Genomic DNA, 19,601 nt, shown 5'->3' on the forward strand with positions numbered 1-19,601 from the left:
TTAACTCCACAAGACATACAAGATACTTGTTACAGCCCCAATTCCAAATCCCTTGCAACCCAAATTCAGTCAAACACAGCAACGACAAGATGTTTATTCTGTTTTTATTTTAGTTATGCACAGTGTCCCATCTCCTTTAGCACCACCTGTCTTGAGTTGACAGAAATTTATGCTGTCTTTTTTTAAAAAGTGGGATCAATTATAGCTAAAAACAACAACAACAGTAACAACAACAACAACAACTGAATTTTAATTAAATTTATTGTCATTTTATTTGTATTAGCTTTTTAACCAGGCAGAATGATTTCACTTTAGTCTTAGATTTCTTCAAGGAAATCATTTTTTATGAGCGATGGGATTTATGGCTCTTTGAAGGGAGCTGGGTCTTTTGGAGCCGTTCCTTTCAAAGAGCCGTTCAAAAGACTGACTCATTGTCATATTAATTTATTTTTAAGAAGCCAGCTTGGGGATAATCATCATAACTAATCACTGGGAGGGACAATAGGGTGAGATTTGGATGAGAATCATTCAAATGTAGGCATCACACCAATATATATTCTACTGGTGAGATATCTGAGTTTGAATTATTCTGGCAAATATTACACTTTGCTTTACTGTTTTTGTTGTCAGAAAAGTGCATCCAGATGCTGCTGCATTCTCTTTTCTCATTTTGTCTTGGACCAATGCAGTACTGACTACTGAGGCACACACATAAAGGCAACATGGACAATTCAGATGATGCCATGTGATATTTGCATATTAAATGAGCACCCCACATGCTGTGCTCCTCCCCTTGTGCCTGCTAATACACAAACAAACAAAAAAAGAGCGACTCACAACTGCAACTCACTCTCGATTGTTACTGTTAAAGAGCTGTTCAATAGATTTGGTTCAATCATGAACGTCACAACTCTAATTTGTATTCAATGTGCCCAGCAGCTCTTTATGTCCGGCCAGTTGGTTGTTTTGCAGCTAATGTTAAGCTCTAACAGCCACAGTTTTTGCCCTAGAACACTGACCTTTAGGGGTCAATTATATGTGTGTGTGAAGTTGTGTGTTTATGTTCATGTCAATTGGCTAAAAAGGGGATTTCCCTGGAACAAAAAGGCGCATAACTTCTAAATGGGTTTACGTACCACGGCCAAACTCATGAAGCGTTTGTCGTGGAGTCTTTAATTAAGAGGCATTATTGCACTCAACAGGGAGTTCCTCAATCAAGGGTGAGATTAGCCCCGCCCTTATACTTAATCCCGCCCCTTTCATACTTCACAAACTGTTCACCTGCTATACAGCCTTGCAGTAGGCCTCATTGGACCCAATAGAGAGCAGTTTCTAGCTGCAACCGGCTGCTCTACAGCTCGCTCTGTGAGTTTGTCACTTCACAAAAACACTTTTTTTACTGCAAGAGTTTTTGCTCTAGAAGGCTGAAATGTGGCCTGGAGGTCAAGTGTTTGTGAGGCTGTGTGAGTGTGAATAGTACGTGCGATCATCACAATTTTACGCTTGTTTAGTTTCAGTTCCCAAAAAATATTTTTACCGGTACTCATGTTTGTTTTAGTTTCAGTTTTAGTTTACAGTAATAACCCTTATCTGCACTTATTGGTATGAAGCAACGTGTAGCTGAGCAAAACTGCAGCAGATATTGCTTGCAGGAAGTGAAGAAGACATAAAAATGGCAGAAACTGAGCAAAGTCATAATTCTCAGGGTGACAGCAGTTGATGGAGGAAACTCACAGACTGGTGCTGCAACCGATAAAGAAAATGTCTGAGATAACAGTTTCTGTCACCGCAGCAATCAACAGCTGCCTCCCAAAAAAAACATTTCCTGTCGTGCAAACTGACACTGTCAATGTGAAAAAACAGTACTTGGTTTGCTTGATAGCCAAACCAGTTATAACCTTTACTAATATTTACAAAGATGTGTTGCATGTTTTGACGTTTCTTGCAAAATTTGTACAGATCCTGGCATTTCGGTGAAAATGTATTGCCACAGTATTCAGTGTGGACATCATGTCTCCATCTGTTGATGTTGAAGTTACATTATGATTCAATTCAGTTGAAAGTGCAGATTAATTGGAAAAACAGAAGCAAAAAACAGTGCAGTGCAATTGCAGACTGAGACACAAAAGCAGGATGACATTAAAAAAAAGTATGTGGGTCAAATGAATCAGGATAAAGTAGATTTATAGGTTTGAACATAAAAAGTAAGTGATAAAAATGTGTTTTACTTATTGTTACAGGGCAGGCTGGGTTAGGGATGGGAATAATTAATCGATGATCGGTGAATTTGGTTGATCTTGTGGAATTTTTAATTGATCTGTTTATTTTTTTATTGTAATTTTACCTCTGACTGCATATCAGTATCACTGAACTGAAACACGCCGAGCGTTCAGTTCTGCGTCCGTACATCAATAAGCCAATGAGCTGAGAATTAAGTTGGATGAAGCTAAACTGAAAGTTGCAATAACAATTATAAAACACACAGAATTACAAGAGTATTAATTTGAGCAAAACTAGGTTACTGTATCAAACCTTGCTAGCATGAATTACTGAGTTTAATTTTAACCAAAACTTATTTAAACACAAAACACACTTAAATATGAAGATTACTGTGAAAACTAACCTCATGTCTCTTCGGGGGCTAAAACATAAAACATTGAACTCCTTGAAGTTATCTTTACAGTATCACCTCTCAACAGTCTTTTTTCTTCCTTTCAAAATAAAAGCATCCATTATCAAAACAGGCTTTTGCATAGTACTGTATGTATATATATATTTTATTTTTGCCTATGTATGCATATTTTTATACATATTGGAGTATGTATAAAAACAAAGTGATTAATCAATTAATTGACCGTTAATGTTATAGATGCTCCAGTTGGCAGGTTTCTTCCAAACACGCATCCCTACGCTGGATAAACACCCACACACACTGTTTGTGTCCAGCGTTCTATAAATTAAGTAGTTATTTTAACATAAACAACAATCTTTATGTAAACCTCCCCATGTTGTTTTGCTGCCTAAAAGAAATGGTTTTTCAGTAAGGTATTGTACATGTATGAGGATAGGTTGGATGTCTCGATAACTGCTGGATGGATTGCCATTAACTTCAAAATTACACAGTAAGAGCTTCAAATTGATCCGGACATGTTCAGGTAACTACAGAAGTGATGTAATAGTCAGATTATTTTGGACCTATTTTTAGTGCAGCTAAAAAATCTTGATAACTGAACGGTATCTTTGAGCCCTTTTGGGACATTTTACCATTGTCTGAGAAGAGAGAAGTACACTAAATTAGTCCACATGGGATGCAAGCCTTGAGCCATAAGGCAAGATGCTATTACATACAACATTGACACGAGGAGGAGAAATTGGACCATGTTGGCTGAAAATGTGGGAGTTCAAGATTTTAGTATCTCCCATGAAGATCAGGAAGTAACATCTTTTTGTGGTTGAAGGGGTTTTTTTAAGACAAAGTTACTAGTCATAAAAACCAGCGACAATTTCCTCCTAAAAAGTTCTCATCATTGTCATGTTGCTTAATCATTGCTACTGGACCATAGCAGAAAAGGGAAGAACCTACACTGGAGACTTAGTTAAAACACTGATCATAATTTCTTGAAAAACTCAGGGGAATGTCCACATGACAAGTGAAAAGCTTTTGCTTTTGTTACAACTTCCTGTCAACATAACAGGAAGTTAATGAAACATTCGTCAGTGACACAGCTCACAACACACAGAGGAAGAATTGAGGAGATGTTGTACTCAATGAAACAGACAAACTGGTTAGGTGTCAATCTTAGATTTTAGATTTTAAAAACCCACTTAGAAAATAAAGCCACTAGACCACCCACAGATACGCGATTGAGCTTCCGGTGCCTACAAGCTTCACTCGTATCTTAAAAGGAAACGCTTGGGCGGCTAAGCCCACCGTCTAGCACTGTCACTGGTTTGGTTCGGGTGGGCGACTTGTATTTAATGTCATCCCCACCCTGTTTCCCCCCTATATTTCCTGTCTGCCTCCACGGCCAAAGATCAAGTAATGGCAAGAAGCTATAACATGGAACCAAAGGCATTCCCTAGGTTGTATAACATTAGTCATTAGCAGAAAGTTTCAAATGTCTAAAGCTATGACAAAACAAGATACAAGAGCAGAAATACAAGCTTAAAAGAACTGCATTTTGAAGGATTTACTTTATTAACAGGGTATCAGGGGCTTAAAAGGTCTTAAAATGTCTAAAATCCAATTTGAATTTAAGGCCTTAAAATGTCTTAAATTCTCTTAAAATCTCTTAAAATGTCTCAAATATGATTTTGAAAATCCTCAAATGATTGTGAGTGTTTGGTAGTTATGGGCAAGGTGGACGTTGTTTCAAAGGTTTATGCAGAAAAATGTAGAAAAAATATTAATCTGTAAAGTTTTTATAGCATTTTTTTGAAAGTGGACATTTTTGTCTGTAATGGCCTTGAAGGGTAGTAAATTAATATTAATAATTATTTTATTTTTTAAATTTGAATTTAAGACTTTTAAATGTCTAAAAAAATAATGTGAATAATTATTTTTATTCAGAACAAATGCATAAACTTTAGTCTCACTTTTTTAAATGTTTCAACTTTTAAGGACGCTATAACATAAATATAAAACAGAACAAAGTACCTGTGCAGCCCGGTCAGAATTTATCAAGCACAACCAGCTAGTGTGTGTTGTGCGCGCCTTCATGTTTTTTGTACTTTTTGCTAGTATGGATGTGAAATGGGTCTTAAATTGTATTCATTATGGTCTTAAAAAAGTCTTAAAAAGTCTTAAATTTCACTTGTTGAAAACCTGCAGAGACCCTGTATTATGCAGCAACAGTCTTTACTTAACAGTTTCAGATAGATGTATGACACCAAAGAAAAAAAACCTGCAGAAAAGGCACAGTTTAATGTGATTTCACCATGATTTGAGAACATTATCAAAGTGAGACGATGTAACTTTTTCTGAGCGGGTAGATTAGTTCCTGAGAAGAAAGGGAGTCAATGAGACAGTAAGAAATAAATGTGTTAAATGTGTAAAGAACACATTTAACATTCCCATTTAAATCAACAAAATAAGACGGCCAGAGCGGCGGCCATTTATTATGTTTTATGCCTGTTGCCATTGCACAGTGGTGGAATGTAACTAAGTATATTTACTCAAGTACTGTACTTAAGTCCATTTTTGAGGTACTTGTACTTTACTTAAGTATTTCCATTTAATGTAACTTTATACTTCTACTCCACTACATTTTGAGGTAAATATTGTACTTTTTCCTCCACAACATTTATCTGACAGCTTTAGTTACTTTTTAGGTTGAGACTTAACATAAAAAACATCATGAATTTAAAGTGATTAGACATTTTCTTAAAATGATCCCTCATAACAGTATATTAAGTAGTTAAAATGAGCCCTAACGTAAATGCATCAATTATAATCCAATAGTATATTTGGAATATGTAGTATATCACAATCTAAGTGGGTCCATTCTGCATAACGAGTACTTTTTTTATACTTTAAGTATATTTTCTTGCTTGTACTTTTGTACTTTTACTTAAGTAAGTTTTGAATGCAGGACTTTTACTTGTAGTGGAGTAATTTCACAGTGTGGTATTAGTACTTTTTCTGAAAAAAGGATCTGAATACTTTTTCCACCACTGTCATTGCAGAGAGCTTTGACCTTTGCTGACTTCCATAACTGGCAGCACTGAAGAATTGTAGTAGTAAAGAATGAAGAAACCATCTTCTTTTGAACCAGTCAAATGACCTCAGTAAACAGTCCAATGTAGCTATAACTTAACTAATTAAGCAATAGTTTGACATTTAAAAAAAAAAGAGCTTTGTCACTTAGCTAATGTTAGCTAGGAAACGGATCAACTTTTTTCTAATTAAGGGGCATCTACTTGTTTATTTTCTTGTTAGGAGTTAGATGAGAAGAGGTGCTGGTAGATGAAATTTGATACCTTTATGCTATTCTCGTGGCTGTATGTTAAATATAAAGCTACAGCCAGCAGCTTAGCTTAGCATACTGTCAGTTTCAAGGTACCTGTTTTCACCTCGTTCCAGTCTTAATGCTAAGCTAAGCTAATCCACTGCTGGCTGCAGCTTTATATTCAGCATACAGACATTAGAATAGTATATCTTCTCATCTAACTATCTGCATGAAAACAAATTTACCAGAATACAAAATGTTATTCCATTGCTTTACATTAGTTACTAGCTAACATTTAGCAACCTAAAGCTAGTTGTCATACCTAGTTGGAGCAGTTTTAATGCTCACAAGTTCAACTTTTCACTTGTAAAGGGATTGTTTTCCAAAGGCTGAAACTGTGACACTGGCTCTCGAGGCAAACTGGAACTGAGATTAAAGCATTTGCCTATCTGCTGTTGAATGTTCCACTGCCCTATTTGCATCCCCAGACTTTAAAACAAACAAGTAGCGATGAATGCAGGTCTAAGTACAGTACACGCAGACTGTAGTCGCAATCCGCACAGGCTTGCGTCATCCCCAACTTCCTCTTTTTCTGTGGTTAGTGCAGCATGATGTTGTGACGCTACTCACCAACCTCCTTTCAGACTTCTGCTGTACATATATTAGTGGGGCGGATTTATCATACAGACACAGTGGCAGCAGTAGATCTCACAACTCTCTAAGAGCAGCCCAACACACAGTACAAAGCATTGATGCCATGCCGAGTCTAGTCGCGTCACCACCAAGGGAGCTGCAGGAACTCAACATGGATACTGAAAACAAGAAGAGGTAAATATGTTAACATTTACACTAACTACTTTTTTATCCATTGCTGATCAACCTTTTAATATAAGAAGAACACATCTGTATAACACACTTTTCTGGTTTGTGTTTGGTTGCAGGGGAGGAAGATTGAAGTCTCGTCTGCAGTGTAGATCATCTCAAGCCGCTAACACTGAAGGGTAAGTAAAGAAAAGTGGAAACATCTGTACTGTTGGCATACTTGTTGCACATGTGAATGACCATTTTTTTACGCTTATTTTGCAGGCTTTGTTTCGAGGAGATGTCCCAGTGGTCGCGCTCACTTGAGACACTTCTGTCATCCAAATGTAAGTTAATCAAGAACCAAATTTCCTAGTCAATATTATTCCCTAATGCTGGCTAGCTGTTAACTTTTTCTGTCTTTTTAGATGGTATGAAGATATTCCAGGCCTTCTTGAAGTCAGAGTTCAGTGATGAAAACATTGAGTTTTGGCTGGTGTGTGAGGACTACAAGAAGATCAAGTCTTCCTTCAGGATGTCCTCCAGGGCGAAAAAGATCTTCAAAAGCTACATTCAAGTCGAGGCTCCACGGGAGGTAAGCAGCACAAGGGGGCTCATAATGCAGACATGTTTATAGTTATTTTCCCAATACCTCTGTTACAATTTTATTTATTGTCCACTTCCAGATCAACATTGATCACAGGACCAGAGATCTGATCAGGCGGAACTTGAAGACGCCCACCACAGTGTGCTTCGACGATGCCCAGAGGATCGTCTACGGTCTCATGGAGAGGGACTCTTACCCACGTTTCCTCAGGTCTGACATCTATCAGACTCTACTGGACTCCACGACAGAATCAGAACAGATGTAAAAAAACAAAAAAAAACAAGAGAAAAACAGACATTGTTTTTTTGTAGAAGCTGTTCTGTGAACTTGAGCCAAATTCTGGACTACCTGAGAGAAGCCGTGGTGTCTGTTTGCTTGTCCCACGATCACTGGCTGTGATTCTTTAAACACCAAAAAAGCGCCAAAGCATGCTAGTTTCAACACATGCCTTTCCTCTGTGTTGGGGAAGACATGCTTTGCGGTTGGCCTCACCCAAATATAATGTAATCAAACTGAAAAGAGTTTGTTCAGATCTCGCTGGTATACGGGAAAATGATGGGTTGAGGCCAAAAAAAAATGCTACAGTTGTGCTTTAGCCGATGCTGAGATCACGCTGTAAAGCAAAGGACTTCCCAGAGACGCCACAATTTTGTAGTGAAATTGCTAGGGACTTTCTTCATGAGGCGCCAGGAAGTGTATGTGGTGCAAAAAAACACCCAAGATGCAAGTGCACGAGCTGGTATCTACATTTGCACAGCGTCTTCAGTTTATTGTTGTCTCACTAAAGCAATAGATACGTAGATGCTATCTAAATTTTTATGCACAGTGTTATGCATTTATTATTTTACATTCTGACATCAGTGCTGCCACACTGAAATAACTATGTTTATAATTATGATAATTTGTAATAAGCTACATGGTGTGCTGTATTCCACAGTTTGTGTGAATGTAAATATGAAGCTGGACTTGTACATATTTAATAAAATATATATATATTTGCTTTGAAATCTGTGTAGAGCAAATTATTTTAAACAGTAGTAGTGTTTAGTCGTGGTGCCATGATGACAAAGATCTGGTGTTATCAGATAAACAGACGCAAATGAGGTCACAAGAAGCTTCACATCACCTTAAGAATCTACCAAGCAACTTAGTCATCAATTCATTCACGCATTTTTCCTTCATTCATATACTCATAGATAGAATATGTTCTGCCTAGTGGAGTTGAGAAATGTGTACAGCAGCACAGTCAATACTGAACAGTGTACAATGCCTCACAAGTCTGAAACTATCTTTGTCTCTTTGTTATGTTTATAGATTCCAATTTTTACTTAACTCTCCTGTTGTGTTCGTTTTTTCAAGAACAGCAATATCCAAAAGTGTCAGATACTAAAAAAAAACAATAAACATTGTTTATATTTCATTAATAACTCCATTACTAACCATTTCAAACAATATTTAGTGCAATGGTGTTCTTTAACTCTCACAGATCAATGAGGATAATTCACTCTTTTTTAAATAAAAAACGCATTTTAAAACTTTTTATGTACATTGGAAAGACCTACATATAAAATACAATAGTTTTACATGACAGATTTTTTTTTTAAATTGTATTTCACATTTTTTATTTTTATTTTTTCTATTTTACTTAATTTTTTTTATTATTTTTTTTTTTTAGATTTTTAAACTTTTAAATGGGTCAATTTGAAATGTTAAGGAGAGTTAAAAGCAATAGTTCAACATTTTGGAACATATGCTTATTTGCTGTTTTGTTGAGAGTGAGATGAGAAGATTAATACCACTTTGTATGCTAAAAAAGACAATTGAAATGGCTAGCCTGTCTCTGTCAAAGGTTAGGAATTCCACCTACCAGCACCTTTAAAGTTCACTATTTAACTATTTAACATGCTAATCCCACAAAACAAAATATCTTTGAACAGAACCAAACTAACCTGTTCCACTTGTTTCCAGTGTGTATGCTAAACTAAGCTAATCAGCTGTTAGCAAGAGCCTACCTTATCTTATGCAACTCTCAGCAAGAAAGTTGTAAATATATTTATTTCTCAAAATTTTAAATAATATATTCAACCCTTAACGGCCAAAATACATGTTTGTTGCCTGGGTACTTGGGTATTTACCTGCTACACGGCCTTTGTAGTGTGTGATTGCTGCTAGCTTCACTGTGTGCATGTTGAGTTTGGAAGCATAGGCTAAATAAAATGATACTGAATCAATTACATGGATCGTTTTAACTTTGCAATCATGTATTTGAAGGTGAAATGTAAAAAAAGAAAAAAAACCAAGATTTTTCTGCCACATTACTTCTGGTACAATGAGGTCTTGATTTTAATCATTTTAAACAGATTGTATTCATTTTTACACAGTTCTATGAAGTTTATAGCTTACAGTAGGACGCTTAGCCTTTCTTAGAGGAAAAAAAAATAGAACAGCTGCATAAAAATAGAGATGGCTTCTGTGGTCAGTGTCGGAGCATGCTGTGGCGTAGGTTTGGCGTATGTTTGTTGCCGCGTACATGTCCCACGCCCTCTGACCTAACCCCATTTAATCTGACACCATCACATGCACTTTGTATTTTGCATCTCTGCCCCTCAGTGAAACAACATCTGTTTTTTTTTCACAGTAACCACCACACCATTAAACTGAAGTATTTAGGATGTCTTTTACTTAATTTTTTGCACATTTCCCCACAATTCAGCCTTGCAGGTTTGGTGTCTTTGGGTAAAAGTAAAGTGTGTGAGTTAAACTGTGTCTGGCTACAAAGCATGAGATTGTAAAGTGGATCAGTGATGTTTTAAGGGTTAACAGCAAGGTCGGTTATGGCATCCCGCCCACGCAGCAACCTACATGTGATGCCTTTTTGGCTTCTGAGGCATTTGAATGCGTTTCAAGCACATTATACAGTTTATTCAGACTTTGTTTCACCATTCAGTCTTTCGTTAATCGCTATAACAATCAGACGTCACCCACATAAATAAATAAATAAATTGTCCTTAATACAACAGAAGGTTTTAAATGTGAAACTGCATTTATGTGACATAAAAAGCACCAAAAAGGAAGTTTATGAGTGGGAACCAATCAGGTGTCAGTCTGTTAAAGGTTACAGAAATTAGAGAAGTGCTGAGACCTGACTGCTCTGCCACATCCTCTTTTAATCTCACTTGCACTTGTACATTGAGGCAGGTGAGCGTGCACAGTAATAATACCTCTGAAAGTCTTTTTGTGCTTTTAGTGAGTGATAACATCAAATTGTCTGTATAAATACAGTCATTTGGTGTTTTTGCCAAAAGGGCTTTCAGCTGGATGGGAACATCCATTTTATTTCTCACACAGGTCGTTGACTGTTTTTTTTTTTTTTTCACTCAGACGCAGCCGAGGTGTTTAACTGACGCGGATGGGCCGCTGCCTGACTAGTCATCGTTTCCTCATTTGCAATGCTGCATTTATTTGAAACAAGATGATTCTATGATAGGTTAGTCATATGAGAATGAAAAGCTGTAAAAGACCAAAAAAAAAAAAAAGGAGGTTACGTTTGAGAGACAGGATGTTCGTGTTGTCACACACTGTGACAAATATCTACAAATGACTATGAATGTAAAACTTTTGTAGGATGACTATGTTGCAAAACCTTGAGGATATCCACTATAGATACCATAATTCACTGACTGAGACCACAGGTTTAGCTGCCATGCGTATGTGTCATGAGACAGAAACATCCTTTTAGAGCCACATGGTCATGCTGTATACATGAGATCACTGGGTTACTGTGTGATGTTGCTCAACTGGTTCTACAAAGGAGGCTTTGTTTCAGGCAGGTGAAACATTTTCCAATGTGGAAATATTCAACCAGATAAAATCTACTTCAGTCAAACATGAGGCTAAGCAAATTCCACCAGAGGTATAACCAATTAAATCATTGTAGAATAAAAACAAAAACATTTCTAGCATTTAAAGACACCAGGTACAATTATTTTTGTATTTTTTTTACAACAGGAACTAACAAAATAACAGTTACGTTTACAAAAATGCCTGATATAGAAAAGTAGTATGAGAAAAACAAGATTTAGGGTGTTTTTATATAAGATACGACCAGTGGTGGAAAGTAACTAAGTACATTTACTTAAGTACTCTACTTAAGTACAGTTTTGAGTTATGTGTACTTTACTATTTTCATTTTATGTAGCTTTATGCTTCTACTCCACTACATTTAGCTGATAAAAAACATGTTTGTTAAGTGATTAAAATGAGATTTGTTTAAATGAAACCTCATAATAGTATGTTAAGAATATTTTATGCTTACGTAATGCATCAATAATAATCATCCAATTATATATATGGAATATATAAAACAATCTGAGTGGGTGCCTTCTGCATAACGAGTACTTTTACTTTTGATACTTTAAGTACATTTTGATGCTGATACTTTTGTACTTTTACTTAAGTTAGTTTTGAATGCAGGACTTTTACTTGTAGTGGAGTAATTTTACAGTGTTTTATTAGTACTTTTACTTAAGTAAGGCATCAGAATACTTCTTCCTCGTATACGTTCTTTGTATATTTGCCTCTAAATGTAGTGGAGTAGAAGTATAAAGTTACATAAAATGGAGATACTCAAGTAAAGTACAACTACTTCAAAGATGAGTACAGTACTTGAGTAAATGTACTTAGTTACTTTCCACCGCTGATGCTGACAGGCCAATGTTTGACATTTACAATGTCTGTTTCAGTTTAGCATGCTAGAATTTGCAAATTAGGGAATGTAATTTGTTTAGTAAGTATTTGATCATAAAACCAAATATTACACCAGAAATGTCACCCTGCTGGTGGTGCTGGATGGGGATTCATTCCTTGGGACCATGAATGTCCATGAGATTTCATCATAATCCATCCAGCAGCTGTTGAAATATTTCAGCCTGGATGAAAGTGGCAGACCCACCAATAGTAATACACAGGTTGTGCTGAACAATAAATGAATAAATATGTTGAATAAATTGAAAAATTTATTCAACATATCAACCCCGACACAAATTTAAAATTTTGTGTCGGGGTCAGAATCAGGTCTTAACCTTCCCCTTGTGTTTTAGGTTTTAAATGCATAAAAGTACCACACAACTTTTGTTAATTGGATCACGGCCTTTTTGACTTTGTCAGGAACCTCTGTTGAAGCAAAATAAAAATAAAAAATCAATTTCACTTAATTATAAAATGCCCTGGAGAAAAAAAAATATAACCTTTGTGTTGTTTCAGTTATAATATAAGATTATAAAACAATATTTAGTGAAATATATATGTGTCAAAATTGACCCGCAACACCGTCGATGTTACTATAGTTAATATTAAAATAAAACATTTATTTGAGATGTCTTCTAATACCCGTCAGTAATAGTGAGGTCACATAACAACCTTTTATTTTATATAATCCTTTGAGGTTCATTTTACCATTTTTTATATTGAAAACAAGGGGGAGCTGTCAAAAAGGACACACGAAAAATATTAAAACAAATCCTTTCATGGATACAGAAGCCTAACAGGGTCACACAGAGGTGACAAAACAAATTGAATGATAAATAATTGTTTTGAGGGTATTTTATGGATCATTTAAGACACGGGTCAAAACCGACCCGTTAACATAAGAGATAGTAACAATCCAATCCAATCCACTTTATTTATATAGCACAATTTTAGCAAACACAAGGTTTCCAAAGTGCTGCACAAACAATAAATAGATAACACAATACAAAGAGATGTAGTAAACAATAGAACAGTAAAATGCAATAAGATAAAATAAATTAAAAATGGGATAAAAATAAATGAAATAAAATGTAAAATGTACTGCCCGCACAAAATGAAATATGCATGTATACAAATAAAAACAAAAAATCATAAAATCATAAAATCATAAAATCAACACTCTACGTGGTGTTAAAAGCCAACGAGAAGAGGTGGGTTTTAAGAAGAGATTTAAAATGAGACAGTGAGGAGGCCTGTCTGATGTGCAGCGGCAATTCACAGAAAGCTAGCATAAGAGGAAAGCTGAATCTACCACATCTATCCCAGAATGCATCAGCTGGGACACACAAAGAGTCTCCAGTCTGCCCGACCTGCATGTGTCCAGACAGGGAACATTCACGTGACCATGCATGTTGATATCATTTTATCATGTTGAGACGAATATGAATTGCAAATTAGAGATTGTAAAACTTTTTTTAACCTTGGTGGTGGCTGCCAGGTCTGTATTGTGTAAAACTAATATGTGTTGAGGAGTCTACTCCGGTTCCTACAATGCTCAAACCCTATCATGCAAATCTAGGCTGTATATTTTTATCTACAGTATAGAGGGGTTATATAACTTCTTAATTTAGAACAACACAGTGTTATATGCAGCAAAAAATTTGTTGAATCATCCATGAGAGTTGTGCAGGCTACAGAAGCTTCAAATGATGATGAGATGATCAAAGATGATGCTGACCCACTCTGAGTTTTATTCATACATCAAACAGGAACAGCTTTGTTGCATATTTAGTTCCTCTGTGGCCTACATAGGTGTGATTACACCGCTTTTATGTAGGTAATGGTGTAACAGTCATGGGGAAGCAGACCTAGATATTCTGTTTTGCTTCTCTGCTCTTTCTGTGTTTACACTACTTCCTCAGCAATGACCTTAATAATGAATCATGTGTGCTACAAAAAATATGGTCATATGGTTCCATTCTTAGTTTTGAAGTAAAACTTATAAGTTGGTGAGTAAAGAAGCAGGTTTTTCACAGTGCATACAAAACCAAATTATGATGTCTGTGAGTGCTATGAAGTCAAATAATTCAATTTAGTTTTGAAGATGTAGATTTTTACTAGTTTATGAACAGCAGCTAAAATCACAATACATGTTTTGTTTCATTCAATTAGTGGTGAAGTACTTTGCTAATTTCTGCCACTAGTGCTAAACAAAACGGACAAAAATGTTCCTGTTATGACTTGATTAAAGAAGTATCTCATAATAGCTCATAATTATGAGATTGTATTACATAATTGTTATTAATAATATTTTCAGCATTTTAAGAGGGCCCAATTTAATCAAGCTTAAATGTCTGTGTTCCATCGTCCATGACATGGAGGATGTGTCTTCCACCATCCCACAGACAGACAGACCGACAGACAGACAGACAGACTGTCAGTCAGACAGTCAGTCAGTCAGTCAGTCAGTCAGTCAGTCAGTCAGATAGACAGACAGACAGACTGTCAGACAGTCAGTCAGTCAGTCAGTCAGTCAGACAGACAGACAGACAGACAGACTGTCAGACAGTCAGTCAGTCAGTCAGTCAGTCAGTCAGTCAGTCAGACAGACAGTCAGTCAGTCAGTCAGTCAGTCAGACAGACAGACAGACAGACAGACTGTCAGACAGTCAGTCAGACAGTCAGTCAGTCAGTCAGTCAGTCAGACAGACAGACAGACAGACTGTCAGACAGTCAGTCAGTCAGTCAGTCAGTCAGACAGACAGTCAGTCAGTCAGTCAGTCAGTCAGACAGTCAGTCAGACAGTCAGTCAGTCAGTCAGTCAGTCAGTCAGTCAGGCAGGCAGACAGACAGACAGACAGACAGACAGACAGATACTCTATCCAGACTCATTATGACCCATATTTAACTTCATGCTCATCACTATGATGGTAAACAAAGGAGGAAGTCAGGTGACAAAGTTTAAAGAGTGTCAAAGTCCACAGAGGGAGCAGGTTTCACTTATTTATGAACCCTGTGAAACCAAAAGTCATCATTGGGTCATTTTGCCCCAATGTGACTACATAACTAGCATCAGGTTGTACGTCAAATGCATTACACTGCTGAAGTAATGAAACAAATGAACTTCTTTTAACCCATAACCACAGACATGTGACTCACTTAATCCAAGCCTTTAGAAAACTCAATTTCTTGTGCAAGTCAGGTCGAGTGGAGACCCACCCCCCAGCCCATGAAATGCTCCTTCAGGTCATATCAGGGTAGGAACAAACGACTAGTGGTGAAATGGTAAAAAGTAAAATTATTAATATCACACTGTGAAATTACTCCACTACAAATAAAAGTCCTGCATTCAAAACTTACTTAAGTAAAAGTACAATGGTATCAGGATCAAAATGTACTTAAAATCGCAAAAGTAAAAGTACTTGTTATGCAGAATGGACCCACTCAGATTGTTTTATATATTCTAAATATATTGTTTGATTATTCATATTGATGCATTTATGTAAGAAGTGTTTTGATTTGGTAAAGAAAGGGCTCATTTTCGCTACTTAATACGCTGTTACTGTCACTGTTTCAAAAAATTTATAATAACTTTTAACTGTGTGTGTGCCCTCAGGTTGTGGCATGTTGATTCAAATTTTTTTTGAATTTTTTTTGTATTCAGATCCCTTACCTAAGTAAATGTACTAATACCACACTGTGAAATTACTCCACTACAATTAAAAGTAAAAGTACAAAAGTACCAGCATCAAAATGTACTTTAACCCATGAGAACCCAGACCCATTTATCTTTGAAAGAAAATTATGGGGGATATACCACAGACCAGTGGACCACATACAACAAGATCTGTGATGTGACATATATGTCGCATTGGGCGTTTATGGTATTTATTTTTTATGATATTTCTTATTTTAATATAAATAAACTCGACACCTTTTCTGCTTACAGAAACACAAATTTGCCTTTTTCTTTGCATCTCCACAACATATATTTAAAAACTGTGACATTAATATTGCTGTTTTTAAGTAACAAAATAATAATAAATCAATATTAAATAAAATCAAATAACAAACCCTAATAGGGTTAAATGCAATTAATGAATTAAGATCAATGGATTAGAATTGTTTAAAGGGTTTAAACTTAGCCCAGCAACAAAAAAAATAAGCTTTTTGAAATTAGCTACTTTTTCACATTTCTGTTTCCAGTCACAGCCACATTTTGGAGAAGTCACTTCTTGTCACAGTCACATGACCACCACACCAGGGTGTTGAGTATACGCCGCTTAGGGATTTAATGAGTTAATGTGAAGCATGATGCTGAATATGGGAGATTATAGAACATTTAAAGTGTTTGTTACATCCGTGTCTGTGGGTTCTTATGGGTTAAATACTCATTATGCAAAATGGCCCCAGTCAGATTTCTATATATTCCAAATATATTATTAGGTTATTATTATTATTTATGCATTTATGTAAGCAGTGTTTTCATTTCGTAAAAGATAGGGCTCATTTTAACTACTTAATATACTGTTATGAGGTTTAAAAAAGTATTTGATCACTTTACACTGTGAAAAGAGATAAACAATAACTACTCAATAAAATTGAGGCAACAGATTGCACGCAATATTATTTATTAAATCTAACTACGTTACAACTTCAGTTAATAACAACTAAACAGGAAGTGCCTGTGAATTAAAAAATGGACTAATTCTATTGTGTTGGATTCATTCAAAATTCTCTTGATTTAGAATTTCATACACATAAAGATTATATTTAATGTGATCAAAATAAGTAGATTCTATCTCAAACATTTTTTTATTAAAGTTACTTAACCAACTGCCTCAACATCAAGGACGCATTTGTATTTAATACATTTGATCAAATATATTAAGTAATATTAAATGACTACAGAATAATTTATTACAGTGTATGTTAAATCTCAACCTGAAAAGTAACTGAAGCTGTCAGCTAAATGTGGTGGAGTAAAAAGTTCAATATTTGCCTCAAAATGTAGTGAAATAGAAGTATAAAGTTACATTAAATGGAATTACTCAAGTAAAGTACAAGTATCTCATACTTATAGTTACAGTACATGAGTAAATGTACATAGTAACATTCCACCACTGTGCCTAAAACATAAGTAAATAATAAGTAGTAATTTGCAGCCCATATTTAATGCATCCTCTTCTTTCCCCCCATATTAATATAGCTGTTAAAATCTCCAATTCTCTGCGTATAATGTTGCTTTTTCTGGTTTAATTCCATCTAAATTCAAATAGATTAACTGAACTCCTTATCCTACAAGTTATCGTCTCCATTTTGTAAACTGTCATTCATAATCTCATTCCATTTTTCCATCTGTGGCGGAGTTGCTCTCAGCCAATTTTTGGTTATCTACTTAAGTGCTGCTACTCTTAAAATTTTAAAGAGGTGCTTATCAGATTGGTGAGAAAGTAACTGAAGTGTTTCACACCGAAATAATTGCTCTGGCCCCAAAGAGAGTGGGTACTCAGATATAATATTCATAATTTAGCTTATTCTGTCCCCTGTTAATACTAACAACAGCTACGTTGAAGTTAAAGGTTTTTACTGTAGATCAGCTTATCCTCGTAAACACAATATTAAAATCACAACACTCCAGTTATAAACTCCACCAAAGAGGTTTTGTTTTGTTTGTCTGTTTATCAGCAGGATTATAGAAAATAATTTTATGAAACTTGGTGAGTGCCCTGCATGGACTGTTTAATGCAATCAAGCTGTACCTATAATTTATGGTCAAGAACTACAGTAGGTGCCTTTAAAACACTGACTGGCAATAATATCACCTACACAGTTTGAAATACATAAACTAGCAAAGTAATTTAAGTAAAGTATAATTATTTATAGGTTTAAGAGGGAGGATCGCTTTTGGATCTTTCCTGAACATTTGAACTGTTTCTTGTACTGTTCTTTCTTTATGATTGTATGTTTGTAAGTGCAAACAACAATAAATAAATAAATAAATAAAATAAACACACGCATTTTGATATTTTTAACAGAGCATGAAATGGAGAAAATGATGATTGTTAGAAATAGTTTTAGTTATTTATATTTATTTTTTGTTTGTATAAAAGAAGTCTATTTTTTCGGTTTGTTTGTTTGTTTGTTTGTTTGTTGTGTGTGATGTGGATAGAAGAAAGGGAAAGGGAAAAACGAAGAGGAAAAAATGGAAATTAAAGGAAAAAAGAGAGAAAAAAGAAAATTAATAAGAGTACAGTCAAAAGTGAATACTACCTCAGAAATGGAAATAATAACCTATAGAATCAGCAATCAAGAAAAAGAATATCTGAAGCCATGGAATAAATGGATTTTATATGAGAATCACAATTAAATAACATTATGGTATATAGCCCTGAAATTTATTTTTTAAGATGCAGTGTGCTGTTTTATGTAGATTTATGTAGGTGTGTATATATGAGATATTCCTGTCTATGTACATTTAGTGTATATATGTACATGCATCATCATACTCGTCTACTTTTTTTCCTCAACTTTACTATTATTTTCTTTATTCATTTATCTACTTATGTGCCTTACTGTTTACTTCAATTTTACCATTGTAAGTTACTCACTATAAAAACATATAAACTTGCAGGAATGATACAAGTATGAAGAACATGATATGTAAACAAATGCAAATTTCTTTTAACTCCTACAATAACGTATTAAAATCTAGCTCAAATATTCACTTTATTGCCTGCCATATCTGTAGTTGTTGAATTTTTTTTTCCGCCTCAAAACTCTGTATTGGTGTCAAAAATCCTATTTTTCGGACTTTATTCCTAACAAAATTGTCATAAAATCCACAGCATTTTAAAGAAGCAAAGAAAAGGCTGAAATATGAACAATAATAGCGCAGTGGCAAGCCCCATTTTTTTCTTGTACAAGTCAAATCAAGTCGAGTCCCAGCCCCCCACCCATGAAATACTCCTGTAGGTCATATTAGAGGGTAGGAATAAACGACCAGTGGTGGAAAAAGTATTCTCTTACTTAAGTAAAATTATTAATATCACACTGTAAAATTACTCCACTATAAGTAAAAGTCCTGCATTCAAAACTTACTGAAGTAAAAGTACAAAAGTATCAGCATCAAAATGTACTGAAAGTATCAAAAGTAACTACTTACACAGAATGAACCCAGTCAGATTGTTTTATATATTCCAAATATATTAGATTATTTCTATTGATGCATTTATGTAATAATTATTAACCCCCTCCCCCAGGTCCGGATGTTTTTTTTTTTACACATTCCACATTCTGTATTATTCAAGTATTTCAATTAGTGCCCTATTAAGGGTTAAATGTATAATTACTTTTAATATATAATGTTTTTTATGTATCATCTTGACCTGAAAAGTAACTAAAGCTGTCAGCTAAATGTAGTGGAGTAAAAGTATAAAGTTGCATAAAATGGAAATACTCAGGTAAAGTACAAGTACCTCAAAAAAAAGGGCCAAAAT

General features: G+C 35.1%; 1 protein-coding gene across 1 annotated transcript; it reads left to right on the forward strand.

Moving 5' to 3' along the window:
- The first annotated feature begins 6,657 nt into the window (after positions 1-6,657).
- LOC131980200 (regulator of G-protein signaling 13-like) lies at positions 6,658-8,363 on the forward strand. Its single transcript, XM_059344411.1, has 5 exons — positions 6,658-6,776; positions 6,890-6,949; positions 7,035-7,096; positions 7,178-7,344; positions 7,436-8,363. The coding sequence occupies exons 1-5, from the start codon at positions 6,706-6,708 to the stop codon at positions 7,619-7,621; spliced, it is 546 nt and encodes a 181-aa protein (XP_059200394.1). The 5' UTR covers positions 6,658-6,705; the 3' UTR covers positions 7,622-8,363.
- The last annotated feature ends 11,238 nt before the right edge of the window (positions 8,364-19,601 follow it).

The sequence above is a fragment of the Centropristis striata genome, chromosome 11 (genome assembly GCF_030273125.1).
Source record: "Centropristis striata isolate RG_2023a ecotype Rhode Island chromosome 11, C.striata_1.0, whole genome shotgun sequence".
Classification (NCBI taxonomy): Eukaryota; Metazoa; Chordata; class Actinopteri; order Perciformes; family Serranidae; genus Centropristis; species Centropristis striata.